This window comes from Acanthopagrus latus, chromosome 13 (assembly GCF_904848185.1).
Source record: "Acanthopagrus latus isolate v.2019 chromosome 13, fAcaLat1.1, whole genome shotgun sequence".
Taxonomy (NCBI): Eukaryota; Metazoa; Chordata; class Actinopteri; order Spariformes; family Sparidae; genus Acanthopagrus; species Acanthopagrus latus.
The window spans coordinates 20,323,380-20,331,934 of NC_051051.1; the positions used below are offsets into that span (position 1 = coordinate 20,323,380).

At 41.5% G+C, this 8,555-nt stretch overlaps 1 protein-coding gene across 1 annotated transcript; it reads left to right on the forward strand.

The window, feature by feature from the left end:
* The first annotated feature begins 333 nt into the window (after positions 1-333).
* On the forward strand, positions 334-4,399 carry sra1 (steroid receptor RNA activator 1). The gene is made up of 6 exons (XM_037120600.1): positions 334-577; positions 1,709-1,816; positions 1,954-2,034; positions 2,127-2,287; positions 2,499-2,607; positions 2,704-4,399. Exons 1-6 carry the CDS (start codon positions 553-555, stop codon positions 3,000-3,002), a joined length of 783 nt encoding a protein of 260 aa, XP_036976495.1. The 5' UTR covers positions 334-552; the 3' UTR covers positions 3,003-4,399.
* Positions 4,400-8,555: the final 4,156 nt, after the last annotated feature.

Below are 8,555 nucleotides of genomic sequence, written 5' to 3' on the forward strand. Positions count from 1 at the left end.
ACTGATTACAGTACAAAACAACTGCACCCAAACGCTGATTATTTATTTATTTATTTATGTATTTATTTATTTATTTATTTATTTATTATAATAACAGAATACTCTATGCTCCCCCCTCACATTGGTGGTAGGTGTTTCTGCTGTTACTTACACACTTGTTTATACTTGCAGTTAATATTGATCAAATACACGTACAGTATACAGCATAACAAACCTTGTAGTCGCTCTGTAAGTTCTGAGAAAGGAGAGATATATTGCACATAACTACATGTATAATATGTACAAAAAGTTTGACGCGCGTCGAGAGTCTTATTTTGAAATTCTGAGCGGAAGTTGCAGTATTTGGTGCTGCGTACTTCACACGGACACCGCTCATTTAAACCAAACATTGCACGTAATATCCACCGAAGGGGTTTTATGCCCGTATAATTACATACAAGTTCAAACCCAGAGTTAGTTTAAATCTTAAATGTTGTTTTACCTCTTCTAGTTCACCGTTAGCTTAGCTTCCTAAAGAAGAGGCTCTTGTTATTTGACACTGTGGAGTCCAACATGGAGGACATGTACATCAAACCAGGTAAGAGTCAGCACAACTGACCAGCTCCTGACAGTGATAAATAAAGTTGATATCGCTAATAACGTCTTGAATTAGCTCGTGTCGTGTGGGGTTAACAGTATTTTGTCACCGGGATAAAGAGTTACGTTTCGTCACAGAGCTGGTCAACGAACTGCATGCATGCAAAAAGTCTGGCGAATTCATGTTCCCTTCAAACTCTAGGCCATATTTACTCGCCCAGTAAACACAAACATGGCACTTAGGAATTCACTTAGATGTTGTAATTACTTCCGTGTACAAATAATCTACATTTCGGTCATTTTTTGGAGTGAAAACTGAAGGTTTATTAATGGTTGTCCTGTCCGTTTACAGTCTCAATGTACTCTACGATAAATAGCCTTTCAGCAGATCGCTGAGTGTTCCGTGGCAGTATAACTAAACTCTAATGTTGGATCAGAATATTTTGCTGATCTGAAGTAATGTGGCCAATCGTGTAAAGGCCAGTGTCAACTCCTGAATGTGTCAAGTCATGTTGTCCTGTCTGCCAAGACAGCCAAATGTTCAATAGAGTTTGTTGGAAATCACTTTGAAAAGGCAGACGATGGAGCTCATTCCACTATTACTGACCCATTTATTTATAATAGGTATTGATGGGGCGATGTAAGTGCAATTCAGCAGTGCTGGAATGTAACGTATCCATTTACTCAATTACTGTACCCAAGGCCAAATTTGAGGTACTTGAACTTTCCTTGAGTATTTTCTTGTCATGCTGCTTCATACTTCTTCTCCTCTCCATCTTGCAGCCAAATGTGCTTTTTACTTTGCTACTTCTGTCTGTTACTCTCTGTATTCTACATGATCAATATGAGATAAGTGAGGTCTGTCAACAAATTGATATAATGGCTTTAGGCTGAATCACTTCATAATATGTCATGTCCCATTATTAAAGCTTTAAGATGTGTTTAATGAGATGCTAGTAAGGACTGTTGGTAACTAGACCAGACTAGAGTTGAAATGATAGTTGATTTGCTAATTCAACTATTTTATGACTCTCACCACACCAAGTAAAATTGCAGCAAATCATCATGGTGATGACAGATCCAGTGGACTAGTGGCTAAAATGTGTTTAAAGATGATCATTTGTGTTGCCAGGTAACCAGGAGCGAGGTTGGAACGACCCCCCTCAGTTCTCATACGGCCTTCAGATGGCCCGTGGACCACAGAGGAACCTCCTGAACAAGAGAGCAGCTCCGCCCTCAGGTCAGAAAACACTGCTGATTAATACAACCACCTGACATCAATACCACAGTCATGTACTGCTGACCACCAATTTTCATTATGATTCATCATTCTTGACTCTTCTTGTATCAAGCATCTTGTCTCTGATTGGTCCTCAGGTGCGGGAGCCCCACCCTCGACCCCCCCTTCCGCCAATCCCCTGGCTCCACCTCCAAGTGGCCCACCCCCTCTACACCCAGGTAAGAAGCAGAAGAAGAAGAAGGGTTTCGCAGGAAAGCGAGGCAGAACCGAACTTTATGTTTTCTCTGAACTCCTTGTGTCTTTCTCACAGCTCGTCCTCCTCCTGGCTCTACAGTCATGCCCCCTACTCCTCTAGGACCAGGTAGAAGTCAAAAAGAGGCCGACAGCAGCCAGTCAGAGAGTGAGCCTGATGTAGATGGTGTGATGTCGGTGTTGAGCCAAGCACTCGCTGCCTGCAGACAAGCTGTTAAGGTGAGTTTTTACCCTTCACACAGACCTCCACAGCAGCGGGGGTGCCACACAGATTGCTGACACCTCAGACAGTTGAGTTACCCATGTTCTTCTTCCATTACAACATCTACCACTCATAATAATGATGATAAACAGTTGATTAAGAGCCTGTCACACACATTTTTCTGATGTACAAAACATTTATGTGTACACCTTTGACCTCTGTGTGCAGGATCAGGTGTGTAATGACGTAGCCAAAAGGCTCCACCTCCTGGAGGACAGCTGGAGGTCAGGTAGACTGAGCCTATCTGTCAGGAGACGCATGACCGCGCTGTCTCTGGGTAACCAATCTCACTACACACCCACCTGTCTTTCTACCTGAACACCTGTCTTTCTGAATACTCATCTGTCTATCTGTCCTCCTGTCTGTCTCTCAGATTTACAGGCAGGTCACTGGGACTCAGCTGATGAGATCCATCGCTCCCTGATGGTCGATCATGTGACTGAAGTCAGCCAATGGATGGTCGGCGTTAAACGACTCATCGCTGAAACCCGAAAACTTAGTCCAGAACTTTTAGAACCACTTCTGAAACCTGCAGAACCAGGGCAGGATTCAGTAGAACCAGACCAGGAAGCTGTAGAACCAGACCAGGAAGCTGCAGAACCAGTCAAAGACTCGACAAAACAAGTCCAGGACCCAACAGAACCAGTCCTGAATCCAGTCGCTGAGTCCTGACTCTATTCATCCTGCAGGCATCGGCTGATATCTTTCTGCTCTTGTCAAACTTTGACTCTTTTAACTAAAACCAAGGTGTGATCCTACAAAAATTCTCACATTTATATTCAGACTACAGCAAGGGGACAAAGGTCAGAACAGCAGCAGCAGGTAGGGGGTCAATAAGATTTCAAACTGTCAGGTTACTCCTCAGTGGAGTGGTGGAGAGTTGAAAGTGAGGTGAAGATGCAAGCCCTTTTTTTACACAGAGATACTGCAGCACTGCTAAAAAGAAGCCTCCTCATTAAGACAGCTTTTCTTTTTACACTCAACCACAATGGCGGTACTGGTGCAAACCCAGAGATTCTACCGTTGCTATGGTTATTAACGTTGAAAACAGTATTCGAAATAAGACAGTGTTGTATTGTCTGCACGGAAAAAGAGGCACAAGACTGATGAAGAGAGCAAGAAATGCTCCTTTTCTACAGTTTAGTTGTCTCAAAACCTGTGCAAATAAATTGCATAAATGCAGACCTCTGTACATGTAGCTGTGATGAGTGGAAGACTTACCCCATACACTCAAAACTGCTCAAGACCCGCTTGCACGCCAAGGTGATTTTCGAGACTTTCAAGGCGGGGACAGTCTCTTGTGTCTAATTAGACTCATGATAACAATAATAGCATGTATGAGTGAATGAGCTGGTCCCCCATACATGCTTCAATTCAGGTTCATTTTATTTTGGGTTCCTAGTAGAGCAGGTTTACATGCTTTAATGCTCAAAAACACGAGTTTTCTCATACTGTCCAGTTTAGCAGTACTGCATTCTTCTTCTGCCTGAAACACTCTGTTTTAGCTCCTGTCACTTTAAGCTCCCCCCCTTCTGAATACCCAGTCTTCCCTGATTGGTCAGCTCACACATGCCTGAGGCAGCACCACTCACTGTGTCTCAGGCCCAGTGAGTTTCTTCTGTGGGATAAAGGAGCTTCTTTTGGCATAGACTTTGATCCTTTTGATTTTCTTTTACATGTATGAGAACCCATAACACATTGAAGCAAAGGAAAGAAACAAAGCATATTAGGTCTATTTAATGCTGCCTCAGTGTGTGATTTATTATTATTTTTTAGATGGCATGTCAGCGTGATATGGCACACAACAGCACTTGATTTGTCTGAGGGGGGGCCACAGTGTCAGACTATGAAAATCTCCACATTAGTCTCTAGAATCTACTTCACAGCACAGTAGTAACCATCCTGAGCCATGACCCTTGTATGTGGCCTGTTTCTGGACATTTTCACCAATCACAGCAGAGCAGATGCATTAATGGTTAACCTCAGTTTAAGATGGTGACAGTGTGATTCATGAACACGTTTAAGATTCTGAAATGGGAATAAATCTCTTCTTTCTATAATGCAACCTCTGTGATCGTCCCAAGTGTTTTTATTGTTGCTGTTGTAGGAGAGGGAAGACAGGATATGACCCTATAAACCGCCTGCTCATCCTGCCTTCATTCACTTGTTGAATGTAACCTAGTATAATTAATCAATTACGAAGTTGAAGCACTTGTATGCTTGTTTCCACTTTGTGAAAAAGAGGACCACATGACAGAAACTTCACTGCCAACAATTATACATTTCTATGGCATCAATTTAAATGGTGTAACACTGTCAGGGCTGGACTAACCAGAAGAGTGTGCGAAAAGAAGTCCCTGAGTAACAATTTTCAACCATGAGTGAATTATAAGTGATTTATTTTGTGATTTCCAAACAGTCTTTTAGAAATTATTTCTACATGAGTTAGATTCTAATATGTCGTCATATAACTAGCAGTGTAGATGCTGTCAAAATATCCAGATTGGTTGGTTGGTCTGGTTAGTTAACTAGTTAGTACAAGGTGGCTGTGGCTCAGGGGTAAAGCGTCTTGTTATTGAAAGGTTGCTGGTTCACTTCCCCTGGTCTACATGACGAAGTTTCCTTGGGCAAGATACTGAAACCCAAAACAGCTATTGCTGTCAGTGTATGAATGTATGAATATCCTGTCACTTTCGACAAAAGTGTCTGCTAAATGCCCTGTATGTACAACAAACTGAAGTTCTTGAACATGCTCAGTGTCGACCAACTGTCACTGTAAAAAGTCAAATTCAGGTCTAAATAGTTTGGTAGTTTCAAGGACATTATAATTATGCATGCAAATTGACTTCCCACATATTTACTAATAATAACTGAGTTAAGAATGAGATAAGAAATCTAAATTATTAGCAATCAAAAAGTACATAACCTGAGCAAAATACCTGTTGAATATTAGCAATATGAGTAGTTGTTATGACCAGGGCCTAGGGGTCACCCTGGCGCAACATGAGAGTGAGACTCCTCTTTTCCTGTCCCCAAATCACCACCAGCAGTGAAGCATTTTTAAATAGTTTTATTCAAAAACATAGCTTGGACACAATCACACATGCTTGCAGTCAGGGACAACAGAGGAGAGCCCACAGGAACTGGAGAGGGGCCGGCCCTTAAACCCTTGGCTTCCAGGCAGGAACCAATCAGCTCCCTGTGACAACCTGCAATCACTCAGACACACCCGCAACCATTCACACACACACACACACACACATAAACACACTCTCACTCAGGTAAAAGAGGGTTATTGACAAATAGAAACATCTATGACCTTGTAACAAGAGTAATAATACAATTGATGATAAAATAAAAAAATATATTTTTGTAGTTTTGACACATGACCAGTAGAGGGTAGCAGTTACCTACAATAATAAGTGTGTGTGTGTGTGTGTGTGTGTGTGTGTGTGTGTGTGTGTGTGTGTGTGTGTGTGTGTGTGTGTGTGTGTATATTCCTGTTCTTGTTAAGACCAGGTTTCAGTTGTAAACCATCATAGTGATGACAGGTCAAAATAACAACAGTGTTGTTTATCTACTGTCCCAGTCTTTCTTTCTTTCTTTCTTTCTTACTTCCTCCTTTCCTTCTGCCGATGGTTTAGAATTAAGTTTCTATGAAAATAGCTTTAGCTGTTTAGTCTAAAGCTAATATAGCTAAATAGCAAAATAAACCATTGTTCATACATTATCACTTATTAATTAAATACATGAAAAAGCACCTTGTAAAAAAACGATAATAATCCATTTTTGGACACAATTTAGGCAGTGATTGATTGATTGATTGATTGATTAATTTGGTGTTGGATGAAAAAAACATAAACAAATAAAAGTGACACATGTTTTAAAGAGCTGCTTTCATCATTGGTTAGCAGTGATCTCCCTGCAAATCAGAAACCACCATATGCCATTACATAGGTCAACTTTCCAGCCCAGTGCTCCCAGTGCTGCTGGTTTGGACCCAGTCAGGTGTTACAGGAAGCAGCTGTAACACACTTAAAAAACACATTAAACACCACTCATACATGTGATGCTGCACTGAACTTCTACTCCGTGAGCTGTTAATATATAAAAGATCTGAAAGTGCTCGAATTGTTCGGTTTTGTTCCTGTCTTTCTTCTTTCTTTCTTTGTTACTGATGCTCAAGTTGGAAGTTAATTTCAGGTTTCAGCAGCTCTCCAGCCACAGAGATTAGAGGGTTTTGATGGTTTTTCAGACATTTCCAGCCTCCAGCAGAGCTCAGTCTGACCTCCACTGACCAGTCGGCTCTTCCTCACTCCTCCTCCTCCTCCTCCTCCTCCACCTCCTCCTCCTCCTCCTCCTCCTCCTCCTCCCTGGAGAAAAGAGGATGACGAGAGGAGGCTCGAAAAGAGGAAACCAAGCAGAAAAGATGAGCGACAGAAAGACAGAGAGAGAAACACAATGAAATAGTGTGTGTGTCCCCACGGAGACAAACAAACCCAAAAATAGACAAAAAGAAAGAAAGAAAATAGAGAAGTCTGTCCCTCTGGCCACAGGTCACAAAGATACAAGAAATATACAACCAAGAAACATAAAATCATAAATGCCTACAGCTGCGTTCTGACAATCACAAGTCTTGATGTGATGTGGCTTAGTTAATAATTGATTATCAATAACCAAAAGCATCAGTATTTGACGACCTGAGACTGAAACTGAAAAGAAGAGACCTGATACTTTTCAGTGCCTTCCCTACCTTTAATACCCAGTATTAAACCACCTGAACTACCACACTCTGATACAGTATGTGCTCTATTGTCGATTCTGAACCAGTCCAGGCTCCTCATGACCCTCATCGATGTTCCTGAGGATACTTGAATTCTTCCACTTCGGGCGGTGACTCACTCCAACATGAAGGAACAATCAGAAATACTCCAGCAGCTAACCATGACCTCAGACTGTTATCCTCGCCACTCTGCAGTCGCTGTCCGTGTCTGATAAAGCCAACAGAAAAAGCACTGATGTATTCCCGAAGGCCACCGCAGAGACTTGACAGAGGCCTCGACTGCGACTTCAGATTGTCTCCATGAAAATCACAAAAATACAAAAATAATCTGTGGCAGGAGGCCAGTATCCAGTGAGAATAGGTTTGACTTTTTGTTGATAATCCAGGCACAGCTGGTTACCATACAGGGACTGAGGGATTGCAGTATCAGCTTTTACATGATACTTCTGACCACAATTCTGCCACTGGGGGCAACAGACAATTCTTCTGGTGTAGCCATCTGATATCAGGACAATGGCAAGAAAACCCTACTGTATTCCGTCGTCATATTGGCAGCCGCTGGTATAGGTTGCTACATCCGCTCCCACACAGGCAGTGTGTGGCCAGGCATCACTTAATCGAGCACATAACTAACATTCTGTGCTAACTTTGTGGCTACTACAAACACAAATCAATATCCTTAATAAGTCTCTCCATAACTGACAGGAATGTAAATATGTAGAGGCAAATCACACTCTGCCTTCCATTTCACATACATGTTAAATTAAGAAAACCAGGATACATTCCTCAATCCGTCCCTTTATCTAGATATGTACTTAAGGATAATTGAGTGGTGTAGGCTAACCATGAAGTTAACATCACCCAGGTTGCCTCCACAAACAGCCAATGGGATTTTTTTTTAATTGGATTTTGGAATATTGCCAAAACTGAGCCAAAGTTTATGATACTTACACATTTTGTTCATCTAGATAATCTTCACCAATGAACTTAACGGGTACCTTAAATTGCTACAAGTCAAAAGCTGCTATCTATCTGTTGAGGCTATAAGCAGACTACATTGTGGTTGCATGACTAATAAGTCACCACCACCAATTGTCCTATTAGACAATTACAACACATTTTTTCTATAAATTGATCTATCTAGTCTACTATCTATCTCTAAGTTGTGACGTTAGAGTTAGAGGAGTTTGTAACTAAAGTCGGCCTGTAAAGACGGACTACTGAGTAGACTAGTCTCCATGTTCGGTGTGATGACGTCTATAGTCTCATTTAGCCACTTGTTTGAAACCGCCATTTTAAAGACACGCGCAGAATTTCAAGATGTAGAACAAATCGTGTAAATATCTTATGCCTGTTGTAACCAGAGACCTTATATCAGGCATTTAACTTAAAACCAATTCCAAAAACTCAATGACTTTGATTTCTGGGTTGAGACCCGTCCT